General features: G+C 35.4%; 1 protein-coding gene across 1 annotated transcript in view; it reads left to right on the forward strand.

Annotated features, from left to right (window-relative positions):
- Positions 1-366: 366 nt before the first annotated feature.
- Positions 367-14,592, forward strand: part of SLC4A10 (solute carrier family 4 member 10) — a 310,427-nt gene continuing 296,201 nt past the window's right edge. Inside the window, exon 1 of the mRNA XM_057551625.1 lies at positions 367-531. Within this exon, the coding sequence (XP_057407608.1) occupies positions 484-531 (48 nt within the window). The 5' untranslated portion in view covers positions 367-483. The remainder of the gene's footprint in view (positions 532-14,592) is intronic.

Consider the following 14,592-nt stretch of genomic DNA (forward strand, 5'->3'; position numbering starts at 1 on the left):
AGACCCCAGGTACTCAGAGCAGTATACCTAGTAAACCTATCGACGTCATCTTGTTTGAATTTTGTCTCCTATGGGTTTCTGGGAATAAAGTGAATTGCCTCAAAGTGTCAAAATCTGGCTGAGCTCGTTGGAGTCCACGTTGGACTAGTCTATATAAGAGGTTAGCATCTTATGAGAGATTCTTAGTGTCCATCAGGCTTGCAGCATTGCAGGCTGTACTTTATACAAGTAGCCAGGTGTGGGCAGTGATACCGGGCTTGGGAAATCTCTCTTACCGGCCCAGGGATTCAAGGCGTTCAGTGCAAAACCTGGCCAGCCGCCCGAGCGAGTAGGAGCCATGTGACTCTGGTGAGCTGGAGTGTGCAATTGCCTCCTGCTTCAGAGCTACCTGATCCGAATACTAAGCAGAGTGAGTGCCGGGCTGAGTGTAAGGTACTGAAGACACTGCAGAGAAAGGTGCTTATTCCAGAGGCATTACAAAGCATGGAGATTAAAGACCAGGGAGCCCAAATGGAGCCGCTGCTGCCTACGGTAAGAGACAACCTGCTGTCACGTAGATTAACAGCGTTTGCAGCAAAACCTGTCAGGCAAGTGGTCTGCTAGCCAGGTTCAGCGAGTGTACTTTTGGGGTGGTGGATAGCTCCCACGACATACGGACAGGGGTCTCCTCCCATCTCGGGTGACTGAAATGCATAACGCAAAGCACATGATTTTTTTTTCCCCCTTCTCAATATGGATGCACTACCATGATGAAATGTCTCATGTTTGCTGCTGTTTGAAGAGATGGCTAGGTTTAGCAGCAGGGACAGCTGTGTGTCTCTTTCCCTGTCTGTTACTGCCTGTCTCTCTGTTGGGCTATGCAGTCAAGCCCCTGCAAAGAAGCCCCCTTTTTATCATGTTTCTTCTGTGGTAAATTTCCTCCCCGTGCCTCATCCCTCTGACCGTGAGGTAAGGGAATCTGCTGCTGTTGCAGCTATAGAGATTTAGTCTCTGCAGAAACCAGGGGAAAGGAGAACTGAAGGATCATTTGTGTGTGTGTGCGTGCTGTCAGTTTCTCTCAAAGGGAAATGTTGTCATGGCTCACATACAAAGAAGGTATGTATTTTGGGGGGCAGGCACACAATTCAGTTTTGAATATCTGAAATGCTCCTGAGCTGTCATTTAGAAATAGCCTGTTTATCTCTGGGTCATAAGCTGCCTCCCTAGATCTAGGGTGAGTTCTTGGGCGAGTAGTTGATTTGCCTCTCCTCTGCACAATCTCCGACTGGCTCACAGACTTTGTAGTTCTTCAGACACATCCTTTCTCAGCCTAGAGCAGCTGATGTTGCTGTATTCATGGAAAAAAAGACAACAACAACAACAACATTTTCTTGATGCAACAGAGATGCCACACGCTAGCTTCCAGCCATCTATCAGCGCTGTCACAGCTCAGGACAGCAGAAATCTCCTCCCTGCACCAAACCAGGCCAAGGGGCTGTTCTCAGCTCTCTGTTACTCAGGTTGGTGACCCACCTTGCAGACTAGAGACTGGCGGCAAGCTGTCCGTTTCTGGGTCCATTCCTAGGCTTTGAACACATCTTTCAATCAAATGATTCCCCAGGGGGTGTGAGCAAATTCTGGGCCACTGTATTTTTAGGGCCTTACCTCTCCTGCCGGGCTCAAAATCTGTAAAAGATTCCTGTTTGCATCCCGGAATTGGCTGTGGCTACTGAGCATGCCCAGTTCTCCTCAGGACGCCAGTCTTGGGCAGGGAGGGAGCAGGGAGATGAGAATAATGCAGGAGTCACCACCAAGAATGGAGACTAAATAAAAGGCAGGGGCAGTGTCAGAGATGGGGAAAAAAGGAAAGCATGCCACTTAGCTTGCCTGCTTAAAAGTAGAGACATTTCTTTACAGATCAAAGTGGAGTTATTTTACAAAAATGAGACTAAAAGATTTGTCTGTATTCCCAAACTTGAATAGAAACATAAATTAAGATTCTGCGGGTACTCAGAATAAAGGGTGTCAAGAATGTCAGAGTATTATTGTACCCTGGATGAGAGAGAGGAACTATGCACAGGAATTGGGGAATGGAGATTTAAGGAAGATTAAGATATAGGAAAAAACTCATTTTTATGGGGAAGGGGTTTGGAAGTTGTCCTAGAAAAGCAGGCTGAAGTCAGTTTGATGTGGCATATGAATTGCCCCTTGTGGGGAATATTTAAAGGGTTTAGGACCAAATGAGGATTCACTGGAAAGATTTAGAAGATGATGACATTATTGGGCTAGATGGGCAATCAGTTTGTGGCTTAAAAGAGTAGAGAAAATACAAGTTTGGCTGGAAAAGAAGGTCTGCAGTAAGTTGGATGGACATTTTTGAAGAGTCAAAAGTGTGCATTTCATGTGGACAATGGCCAGCACAAAATAGTTACATAGTTTAATGTCAGGAGAGAATCATGTTAGCAGTTCATTATAAGGAAAATAAGCCTGAGAGGCTAGAAAGGTTGTTGAATTATTGGCCTATTTTTATACTTGTATAGTATTTTCAACTTCCCCAGTTGCTTTTATGGCCTTTTTTTTTTCCCCTCAAAAGAATCCTGTTGAGTAAAGCAGATTTTATTGTCCTAATTTTAAGTATAAGGAATGGAGGCACAGGGAGTTTGAATAACATGTCTAAGTGATGAAGCCAGAACTACAATATAGGTCTTCTAAAACTAGTTCAGAAAAAAAAGCAGTATGTTTTTAACATTGCATTATTAACCAGGCCTATCATAATCAGATCCTCGGCTGAGGTTTTTATGCTTGGAAGAGAAAGGAAGAAATAGTTTAGGGCTCTTTTGTAGAAAATTAATCAGATGACTTTGCAGGTAATAATGTGAGAGGCGCTATGGCATAATATTTTAAAACACGGTCTTGTAGGTTCCAGCACTTCTGTTTACATGCTGTATAGTCTTGGGTGGGTGATTAAGCCTTAGTTTCTTCAACTGAAAAATGGGAAGGAGATGGTACTTATCTCTTGTGTTTTGTGATGAGTAAATAAAGTAATCTATGGGAAGTAGCTGGTATTTAGTAAGTTCTCAATAAAGTTAGCTGCTATTATAATTGTTGATGGAAATACAGACATTGAGATAAATTCTAGGTTTCAGGCTTTTATGAAAGATGGCTTATCAGTACTATTTGCTAGGAAGGAAAAGTGGGGAAATGGAACACTGGAAAACACTGTACAGTGGAGGTGGAAGGTGGGATTTTTAATTATAGCTATGGAAACTTTGTAGTATGGTTGGAAAGCCATTTAGAAAGGCATTAAAAACCAAGATTAGATATGGGACAGAAGCAGTCAGAGGTAGGTAAATAGAGAAGTAAGAGAGAAATAAAAATTATAAGAATGGCTAAGTATGCCAAATGAGTGAATGTATTAATCCTGACCTAAGTGGAAGGGTGGAATAGATTCTTTTTAAGCCTCCAATGTTTACCTTAATTTAGTATATCCAAAGTACAGCTTAAGAGTCTGTGTGAAGGAGGCCCTGACATGTTCTTTTTTCTCTCAGTCCTTTTTAGGGAGCTTCGGAGATTATTTTCTTTTGCTGGCCAAGGCCTCATTGCATTTGTAGACCCTAGTCACTCAAAGGGTTAGGACATTCAATTCTTCTAGGCTCAGAGTACAGTCTGGTAGCACCTAACTGTTATGTCTGAAGCAATGGAACAAGCAAGGTTCAGAAGATTCATTCACTTATTAAATGCCCGCTGTTGGCCAAACATGTTCTTGGTGATGGGGTTACAGCAGTGAATAAGACAGAGAAAAGCCCTGTCCACATGGACCTTACAATCTAGCTAATCTAGAGATAGGGGTCCATTTAACTCTTTGAGAGACTGCTATTTTCTCTTCAAATGTTTAATCATTGTTATAAGCTCTTTGAGATGGGTATATATGGAGACTATATGTAATAGTAATGATGGTGACATTACTTTAGTAAAGATGGAATTAATCTTTTAAAAGTGTGAACCAGGAGTTTAGGATATTGCATATGACTTCAAATTTTCTGTTGACGGTCGGTGTTGAATTTGCTTCTATGAGTAAATAACCGGTCAATCTTTAAATTACTAGGTCATGGAAGAGGCTTCTAGGAGAATATTTTTAAAACAAATATTTCTATTTTAGACCTTTAATCTTGGGTGATATGCAGTGGTCCATGTTGGATCCCTTCTAAAATTCAGATGTCCCAAAAGGAACTTATTTTAAGTCGAACTTACTTATAAAACTGCCCTGAGGTATGGAACAAGAGTAAAGATCGCTTTTTAAAGGTAATGTAGTATAGCATAGATGGTAGAATTTAGTACCGTTTATAATGCTAATTCCAGATTTCCAAATGGCCCAGGTTATTGAATTGTTTTATTTGTGAAAAAAGTCATGAAAATTTTTTAGATTATTGTATTAAGGAAAAGAAAAAAATGAGACTAAAATGTCAAAGTAACAAAAAGAACACACAGGTTGACTAAGTCATATTGGTATTTCTATTTTATTATAATTTAGATTATAAAATGAATTTAAAGAAAACATACTCATGACACATGGTAATACATAGGAAGCAAAATGCAGTATAAGAAATCAATTCTCATTTCCACTTTCATGACTTGAATTGTTATTCCACAATGGTGAGTGAATATAGAAATAAATTACATGTATAGGATGCTAAGGTTGGTAATGAGTGGTAGAATCTAGAAGCCTAAAGTGTTAATTTTATGCTGAAAATATTGGGGTCAGATAAGGAAGTGAGATAGTTTATGATGGAGGGTTACAAAATGTCTGAACTAAGGTCAAGAACTCAAATAGTCAGAGAGCATGGCCAGAAAAATAATCACACTTCCAATGTGTCATTTCTTTCTAACCTTGGAATGAGTTGTTTCAGAATTCTAAACTGGGTATAGATAGACTATGGTGCATTGCAAGATGCTTCAAGTGAATGGAGACATGTGGGTGCCACTCTCAACCCATTTCTCTATGTAGAGAAGCTTCCACTCTTCCCTTCTCATATCTCATAGGATACATGACACTTGATCATTTGGCTTTCTGTGAAGATACTACTTTCAACCTGTGTAGTAAATAGTAGTTAAGTTTTATTTATTGTTAGATAAATGGAAATTAAAGTTCTAATATATTCTTCCACTTGGAAGAGTTGTCTCAGATACTCCTTGGGGGTGTGTTGCTCTTATTTAGAAAAAGGAATAACTAGTATATAATGCATCTATTTTGTGCAATCATATATGTTTTGGTCAGAGAAGGACTGTAGCAATTAATTGGAGGCTAGATTTTAGACTGACTTCTTAATTTACAGATGATGAAACTGAACATCAAAGAGATAAGGACATGTATTTAAGGGCAGGCACTTATACTAGCTAATGGAAGAGCTTGGTCTAGAGTCCCCATCTTGATTCCCAGTTCATCATTCTTTCCACTGTCCTATTCTAGCATAGAGTAAACAGATGAGTACTGAATTAAAATAATGATGGTAATTAGACAATCTTTGTGAAGTAGTAGTAGGTATTGTCTCAGGCTTGTGCTAAGCACAAATATCTCTAGTCTTTATGATAATCCTGAAAGGTTGCTAATATTATCTAGCCTTGACAGATGAGAAACTGATGCTCAGAGGATTGAATAAGTTACCCAGGTTCACATAGCTAATAAGTACCGAGCTAGGATTTAAAAATATTGCATCTAACTAAAAAGTGGCTCGATTCTTTTAAATTAAAGCCAATTAGAAAATAAATAGGAATCACATTATAAAGTGGGCTTTCATATCTACCTCTTCAAAAATGAAAGTACTATGAAACAAGGTGCTATAAAATGTAAGGCATTGTAGGCCACATATTGCATGATTCCATTTATTGAAATGTCCATAATAGGCAAATTCTTGGAGACTACAGTAGATTAATGGTTGCCGGGGCTTGGGGTGTAGTGGAGAATTGAGAAAGACTGCTAACAGCTATGGGGTTTCTTTTTGGAGTGATGGAAATGCTTTGGAAGTAGATAGTGGTGATGGTTGCACAACATTGTGAAAGTACTAAACACCACTGAATTGTGCACTGCAAAGTGATCACATTTATGTAAGAAAAAGTAAGTTATTATTTAGCCATTAGCACTAACAGGGAGAAAGTTGAGGATCTAAACAATGATTTTATCATTCATATTTATATAAATCAAGGAAAGGGCAAATAAAATACTCATAAAAATTAAAAATAACTTCACACACACACACACAAACACACACCGAGATAGTCTCTACCACAAAATTTATTCTCTTTGTGATAATAATGCTGAGGTTGGTCAAGGTTTCAGCAAACTATCTGTAGACCCAGAGGTCTTTTGAAAATACATCTTCAAATCTGAGTTAAGAGAGTGTATGGCACATGTTATGTGTAAGAGAGGAAGAAAACTATTTAACTTGGCTCAAATTGTTATTTCTTCTCCGAATCACCTTTCTAAATTTCTCTTGATAGTCTTTAAACTTTAACATAAGGAAAATCAAAGCAACTAAGTTTCTAAGAAGCTACTTTTTTTTTCCATTAAAGCTTACTTTGTGTTACTAACATTTTTTAAAGTCATTGTTGGTCTAGCCTCATAAAATATTATGTTACTGTATGGTATAGTAAGTCGAACTACAAAGAAAACATCAATTATTAACATTTTTTTAAAACTTTTTTTAAAAAAATTTATTTGTTTTTTATTTTTTGGCTGTGTTGGGTCTTCCTTGCTGCACGCCAGCTTTCTCTAGTTGTGGCGAGTGGGGACAACTCTTTGTGGTGCACGGGCTTCTCATTGTGGTGGCTTCTCTTGTCGCGGAGCACAGGCTCTAGGCATGCGGGCTTTAATAATTGCAGCACACGGGCTCAGTAGTCGTGGCTCGCGGGTTTAGTTGCTCCAGGCATGTGGGATCTTCCCCGACCAGGGATCGAACCAGTGTCCCCTGCATTGGCAGGCAGATTCTTAACCACTGCACCACCAGGGAAGTCCCCAAATTGTGCCATTTTACAATTAGCTGTATAAGGGTTTTGGTTTTGCACATTTTTGCCAACACTTGGTATTTTCTGGTTTTGTTTTGTTGTTTTTTTTTTTTTTAGTAAATCCATTCTGAGTGTGAAGTAGTATGCTGCTGTGATTTCGATTTGCATTTCCATAGTGACTAATTGTCTTAATCCATTGGGGTTACTGTAACAAAATACCATAGACTGGGTGGTTTACTAATAACAGAAATTTATTTGGTACAATTCTCGAGACTGGGAAGTCCAAGACCAAGAATTGGCAGATTTGATACCTGGTGAGAGCCCTTTCCTGGTTCATAGATAGCCATCTTTTAGCATGTTCTCACATGTGGAGTGGGGAAGGGAGCTGTCTGGGCCTCTTTCATAAGGGTACTAATCCCAAAGGCCCTACCTTCTAATACCATCACATTGGAGATTATGTTTCAACACCTGAATTTTTGGGGAACACAAATACTCAGTCTATAGCACTAACTTTTTATGTGCTTATTAGCCATTTGTATCTTTTCTTTGATGAAATGTCTATTAAATCTTCTGCCCGTTTAAAAAATTGGTTATCATCTTCTTGACTTGTAAGAGTTTTTAAAAAAATATATTTTGGATACAGGATTCTTGTCAGAAATATGACTTGCAAATGTTTTCTCACTGTCTGGCCTTGTCTTTTAACTTTCTTAACCTTTGAAACACAAAAGTTTTATTTATTTTGATGATGTGCAATTTATTAAATTTTTCTTTTGCTGATTGTGCTTTTGGTGTTGAATTTAAGAACTCTGCCTAGACCAAGGTCACAAAGATTTTTTCGTATGTTTTTTTCTAGAAGTTTTATAGTTTCACCTCCTACATGTAGATCAATGATCCATTCTGAGTTAATTTTTGTGTATGGTGTGAGATAAGAGTTAAGTCCTCTTTATTGTTTTTGCTTTTTTTAAAAAAAAATATAGATATCCAATTGCCCTAGCACCATTTGTTGAAAAGACCACCTTTCTGCATTGAATTTTCTTGGCAGCTTTGTTGAAATTAAATCGACTATAAATATAAGGTTATTTTTTTGGACACTGAATTATGTCTGTTCATCTATGTCAATATCCTTACCGTAATACCACACTGTCTGATTGTTGAAGCTTTATAGTAAAATTTGAAATCAGGTAGTATAAATCCTTCAACTTCGTTCTTCTTTTTCAAAGTTGTTTTGGCTATTCTAGGTCCTACATTTCCATATAAATTTTAGGGCCCACTTGTTGATTGCTATGAAAAGCCTACAAGGGTCTTAATAGCAATTGATTGCTTTGAATTTATAGATCAATTTGGGGAGAATTGCCATCTTGACAATATTGGGTCTTCCAAACGTATATGTGAACTGTCTCTCCATGCATTTAGATCTTTAATTTGTTGTGGTAGTGTTTTCTAGTTTTATTTGTTTTAGTGAGGATTTCTATGTACTGTATCAAGGATGACACAAAAATTCCTGAGGTGCCATTTGTATAGAAGTTTCTATATTAAGCTTAGGCCCAATTCCAAATCGTTCAGAACTCCAGAGGTTTTCTCAGATGGCAAAAATGGAGTTTAATCTACAGACTCGGTGGGATAGAGTGAGAATGTATAATAGCCAAGGACTATGTATAGTTTTGATTTAGTGATAAAGTTCTTATATTATCAGTATCATCAAGAATTGCTCATTCATTTTCATTCATCATGAAAATTATGCTCTAAGGATCTAATAAGCAAGTTTTTAAAGAATTTTCCCATTCCATATTGAATGTGTTAGGTTGCTGGGGTTCCTCCAACATTTATTTGTACTTCTGCTTCTTCTTGCTTATCCTGCAAAACCAAAATTATTCAGAGAAGGCTATTGCTTCCTAATGACTGTTTTTTTCTTTTTGACAATGAGGGTTTGATATCAGAGATGATGACCTAGTCAAATTCCAGAAAGCAAGTGACATAAAAAGTAGTTAAATATATAACAACTACTGTAAAACACATCTCTGCTTATGAAGCACATTTAATTATCGTTAGATTCATACTGCTTCTTTCATAAATACAGTGGTGATTTTCTGTTGATATTTAAACTGCTCTGGTAATAAGCCTCTTCAAACTCTTTTTGATTTTCTCAGAAACAAGAATATAGTTTAAAAATGAAAAAGAAATGCAGACAGCAAGACACAGACCTAATATATAATATGATTTGTGATTTGAGTGCATACTATGCACTTTGTGTTTCATTAACACGTAACTTCATAGTATAAATGCCTGTTAAAAAATCTAATTTTTATGTAATTTTACAGAGCATCTCTAGTAGATACAAAATTTTGGTATTTTTTTCCCCCTAAACCTTAAAACCTTAAACTCAAAGACCACTTGCATCAGAATCAACAGGAGGACTCATTAAAAACCCAAGTTCTGGGTCTTACTCAAGCTTATAGGCTTAGAATATCAAAGAGGTGGTGCCAATAAACAAGCAATTTAAAGAACTCTCTAGGTGATTCTTATGATCGTGAAAGTTTGAGAATCTTTACCTTAAAAAAATAACAAAATAAAAATTATAATATGTCTTTGAATTATTTTACCTGTGGGAATGCTAGGAGACCAAATTTTGCAATAAAATAAAGTGAGCTTTTTTTAAAATAAATCATAATGGATTAGAAAATTAAGTTCTTACTGCCTGTTTTACTCATTTAGCATTTATTACATATTACATATCACTTTGCAATTTATATATGTATATAAAACTATTTTTACTTATATATAAATACACATATACGTAACTTGTTTCCTCAATTAGAGTGCTAGATTCTTAAAAGTAGAGTCTGCTTCAGACAATTTTGTGCTGCTCTCACAGAGTCAAGGGCATGGAAGTCCTTTTTAAACATATCATGGGTTATTAGGCAGCAACGCTATTAGACACCAGTTGTCAAGAACTGAAACTCTGAAGTCAGACAGTTCTAACTGTTCTAATTAGTAGGTATGCCAACTTTGGCAAGTTGCCTAGCGGTTCAAAGCCTCACTTTTCTTATCTATAAAATAGGGATGATAACAATAATAGCATCTACCTCATGGGTTTGTGAGAATGAATGAATTATGTACATATTACCTACGTAATTATGTACTCATGCATTTATATATATGTTATACTTTTTGGAGTAATGACAAAAATAATAACAATTATTGTTATTATTGGCTTAATATTTTTCCTTTTGATTGAAAATAATTACATCCAAGATTTTTATACCTAATATGCATAATTCATTCGATCATTGACTCAATAATGCTTATTCAATAACTTTATTTATTCATCTGACAGTAATAAGATGTTTACCAATAATATAATCTGGTAAGTATAATAAAGTATATTTTACCTAATTATAAAATTAATACTTATTTTATAGGGTAGCTTAGAAAGCATAGAAAAATAAATATAAAAGAAAACATTCATTTTGCTATTTTTTAGCTCTTTATTTTGAGATAATTTTGTACCTAAAGAATAATTGCAAAAACAGTACGAAGAGTTCCTGTATAACTTTTGTCCACCTTGCCATGTTAATATCTTACATAACTATAGTTAGTAATTAAATCCAGGAAATTAACATTGATACAATTCTATTAACTCTATAATTAACTCTATAATTAACTCTATTATTAACTCTATAATTCTATTATTAATTTATTAATATTAAACCAAATATTTTTTAGGGTATCACCGGTTTTTCCACTAATGTCCTTTTTCTGTTTCAGGATCCCATTTTGTGTTCAGATATCATGTCTCTTTAATCATCTCCAATTTGTGAGTTACTCAATCTTCCCTTATCTTTCATAACTTTGACACTCTTGAGGTGTACAGTCAGTTTTTTTGTAGATTATCTCTCAATTTGTGCTTGTCTGGGGTTCTCCTAATTAGATTGAGGTTATGCATATTTTTTGTCAAGAATATGACCAAAATGGAATGAACCCTTCTCAGTGCCTCATTATCAGGGGATAGATGATATTTTATTTCTGGGGATATTAACCTTGATTACAGTTGGATTTTCCACTGTAAAGTTAAAAAGTTTCCCTTCGTAATGGTCTCTTAGGGGAGATACTTTGAGACTATGCAAATATCTTGTTTCTCTTCAAACTTTTGCCTACTAATTTTAGCATTCATCAATGAATATTTCCTGCTTATTATCTATTTATTACTGTGGTATTTGCTTAAGAGTGACTTGTTATTTCTCTCATTCTTTTTGCATTTAGAAATTAGAATTTTTTCATATAGGGAAAGAGCTGTCACTTCTCCTCCATTTATTTATTTATTCAATTGCTTATTTCATATGGACTCAAAGATACTTATTTTATGGGCCATAACCCAATACTCTCAGAATTCACTTTGTTGCTCAAATGGTTTCATCTTTTGACATTACGAACTCCTTTCAACTGGCTCTCATCCTTTCAATATGCTGCCATTCTTTTTTTGAGCACTTTCTTAGTATCTGGGGCCATAAGATTTTCCAGGATCATCTTGTATTTACCCTGCTTCAGCCCTGGAATCAGCTATTTCTTTAAGGAACTACTAGGCTATGTTTTGAGGCTATTTATAAATATTGCTAAATTTTTTTCCCAGAAAGATTGTATAACCAGTTTTCACTTTCACTTGAAGTTTCACTAGCATTTTAAAGACTGTGACAGTTCGCCTGGTAAACATTTTACTAACACTTTCTTTTGTGTTCCATTTCCAACTCTGTTTACCATTAGGTTGTGTTTCTCTGTGAAGTAGGTTTCTTTGAAAAATCACAGTTCAGAAGAAACATTGAACTGTTTGAAAAATTCCTCAGTTTAGTTCACCTTGCTTAAGGTATTACTGAAATGCTACATAAGACAATTACTAACATCTCTTTTATACGTGGCTCCCTTGTACAGGGAAGGTGTGAGCCTCAAGCCCGTTATTACAGATCAGTACTAGATACCATTTTGCCCATGAGAATTTTCAGTCTTCTTTGAATGAATGAAATGGTTCCTCTACTTCCTCAAAAACCACAGGCATTATTTAAAAAATTTTTTTTTAAAGAATGAAGTTAAGATCAGTGCAGGGACTTCCCCGGCTGTCCAGTGGTTAATACTCTGCCTTCCAATGCAGGAGGCGTGGGATCAGTCCCTGGTTGGGGAACTAAGATCCCACATACCGTAGGGTGCGGCCAAAAACTTAAAAAAAAAAAAAAAATAAGATGTTACAGTGTCTTATCCTTTTCCTCTGCCTTACTATTAGTCTATGGTAGACTAGATATAGACACTCAGATTTTATTAGTTGTATTAAGATGATTCTTATGTACAGTACTTTCAATTTTTTCAGTCCTTAAGATGAGACTATCATTCTTATTTGAGCCATAACCTTTCATGTCATCAAAACTGTGTTGAAGAAGTACTTGAAGATCCTGATAGATGGCAAACTTGACAGAAGTAAAATTTCTAGACCTTCCTATATGTTGTTACTTAAATAAAACATGATGATTTGGACCCTGTGCATAATTCTCTGATTTAATAATTCTTTTTATCTTTATGTGGTTTGAAAAAAAATTAGTTTTTAAAAACTGGGATTAGGATTAATCTATTTTAAATCAAGTAATTTAGTGACAGATATACAACAGTAATTGTTTTATATTTGTCTTGGCATTGTGAGTAAGAAAGTACTTTCTATTTAGGTCTTTAACATGAATTTCCATTATAAATGGTTATCATAAAAGCTAAATAATAACAATTCTTGAATATCAGTTCTCTTAGCCTGATATTAGAAGCCGTTTAGATACCAGTGCCAGTCTAATAAAAGAAGTTGGAATCTCCAGTACAGACCATTTCTGTAATGTAAGGTAACAAAATATTTTTCCAAATCTTTATAAGGACAAAAATGCAGAAATGGTGAACTTAGTATTGACTTTGTCCATTCAAAAATCAATGATGCTTTCTCATAATTCAGGGAATTCTAACCATAGTATATTCACTTAAAACATATTGAGTCAGCCTTGAACCCAGCTTTAAAAGATCAACCTTTCACAAACTTAATTTTATTAGCTTATAATTTCACTTGTTCCCTTTTATAATTTAAAAATGTTATTTCACATGCTTTCACGTCCTAAACTTCACTATCTCTCTTAGCTATATAATTCAGTACTCCTAGTCTTTCTCATCTAAACAGATTTCTCCCTTTTTTGTAGATGGTTGCATGGTCTGGCATAGGACAGAAAAGGGCTTATACCTTTGATTCCCTAGAATAGTGATATATCTTGATTCAAAGTGCCTAGTTAGCTCAATAGTTCTCTTGATTTCAAATAGACCAAATATTTTCGAATGAATTCTACCACCTAATTTAATGGTTGCATTGAAGCTTTTGACATTAGAATCAGTTTTTCTTGGAAAAATATACTTTCCTGATGTTTTTCTTGGTTCAGAAGATATCTGGAAGAGGGAATTGAAAGCCTTCAAAAGTTTATTGAATCTCAGATTCTTCCATAAAATAATAATTTGATGATGATGTTTCAATAATTTATAGACACATGTTTATATTTATCTTAAAAGTACCTGCATATATAGAAAGCAAGAAGCAAGAGCACTTGACAAAATGCAATTGAACTTTAATACAAGCATTAATATATAAATAGTTCATATTGTTTAATCTGAAATTTCAATTAATTAATTTACATTAATTACATTTATAGTAGCCCTTATATTGGGTAAGAATGGAGGGGGTAAAGAAGTAGCTTTACTGTCTTTTAAGAAATGCAGCAAGGATTCTACTTCCTCAGGGAGGTATTGTGAAATGTTCCAATCATGGGCTTAAGAAATATTTTGCACTGCTTTGATCATGATGTCTTTGAGCAGGCGATCTATGATAAAGGGAGAATAAGATCAGAACAAATAAATAAGGCTCAAAGATAATTAAAATGATCTTTTTAAGTCAATAGTTTCAGTGTTCTGTGTTCTTTTATGAGACGGTCAGACGGTCAGTCAGGTGCGGCCACAAGAAGAAACACAGTAGAGGCTGAGGAAAATAAAATTTTCCATCCTTATCCAGTATTCTTCAAAGAAAAACAAACACACAAACTAAAAAAACACAAAAACAAAAACAACATTTGTTAAAACATTTTGAGGACTTTCTGGACTACAGTTTGAAATGACCATAAGGTTAGAGTAAGATTAAGTATGGATGGATCTTAATCCATCTAACGCTTCACAATAAGTGATTAGGCATGAGAGAGTAGAGACCATTTGATTTTCAGAGGTAATAATTTAATAATCAGAAGCAATCGAGGAGGACATTATGCTAAGTGAAATAAACCAGATGCAGAAAGACAAATACTGCATGATCTCACTTATATGTGGAATCTGCAACAGTCACAAAGAAGCAGAGAATAGGAGAGTGGTTACCAGGGGTTGGGGAGAAGGGGAAATGGGGAGGTGTTGGTCAAAGGGTACAAAATTTCAGTTATGGAGAATAAATACTTTATGGAGATCTACTGTAAAAAAAAGTGAACAGAATATATAAAAATAATAAGGTGGGAGCACTTTTATACAAATTTTGTCAATATTGAACAAAAGATATGATGATTGAAACTATAT

Source organism: Balaenoptera acutorostrata, chromosome 8, assembly GCF_949987535.1.
Source record: "Balaenoptera acutorostrata chromosome 8, mBalAcu1.1, whole genome shotgun sequence".
In the NCBI taxonomy this organism is placed as follows: Eukaryota; Metazoa; Chordata; class Mammalia; order Artiodactyla; family Balaenopteridae; genus Balaenoptera; species Balaenoptera acutorostrata.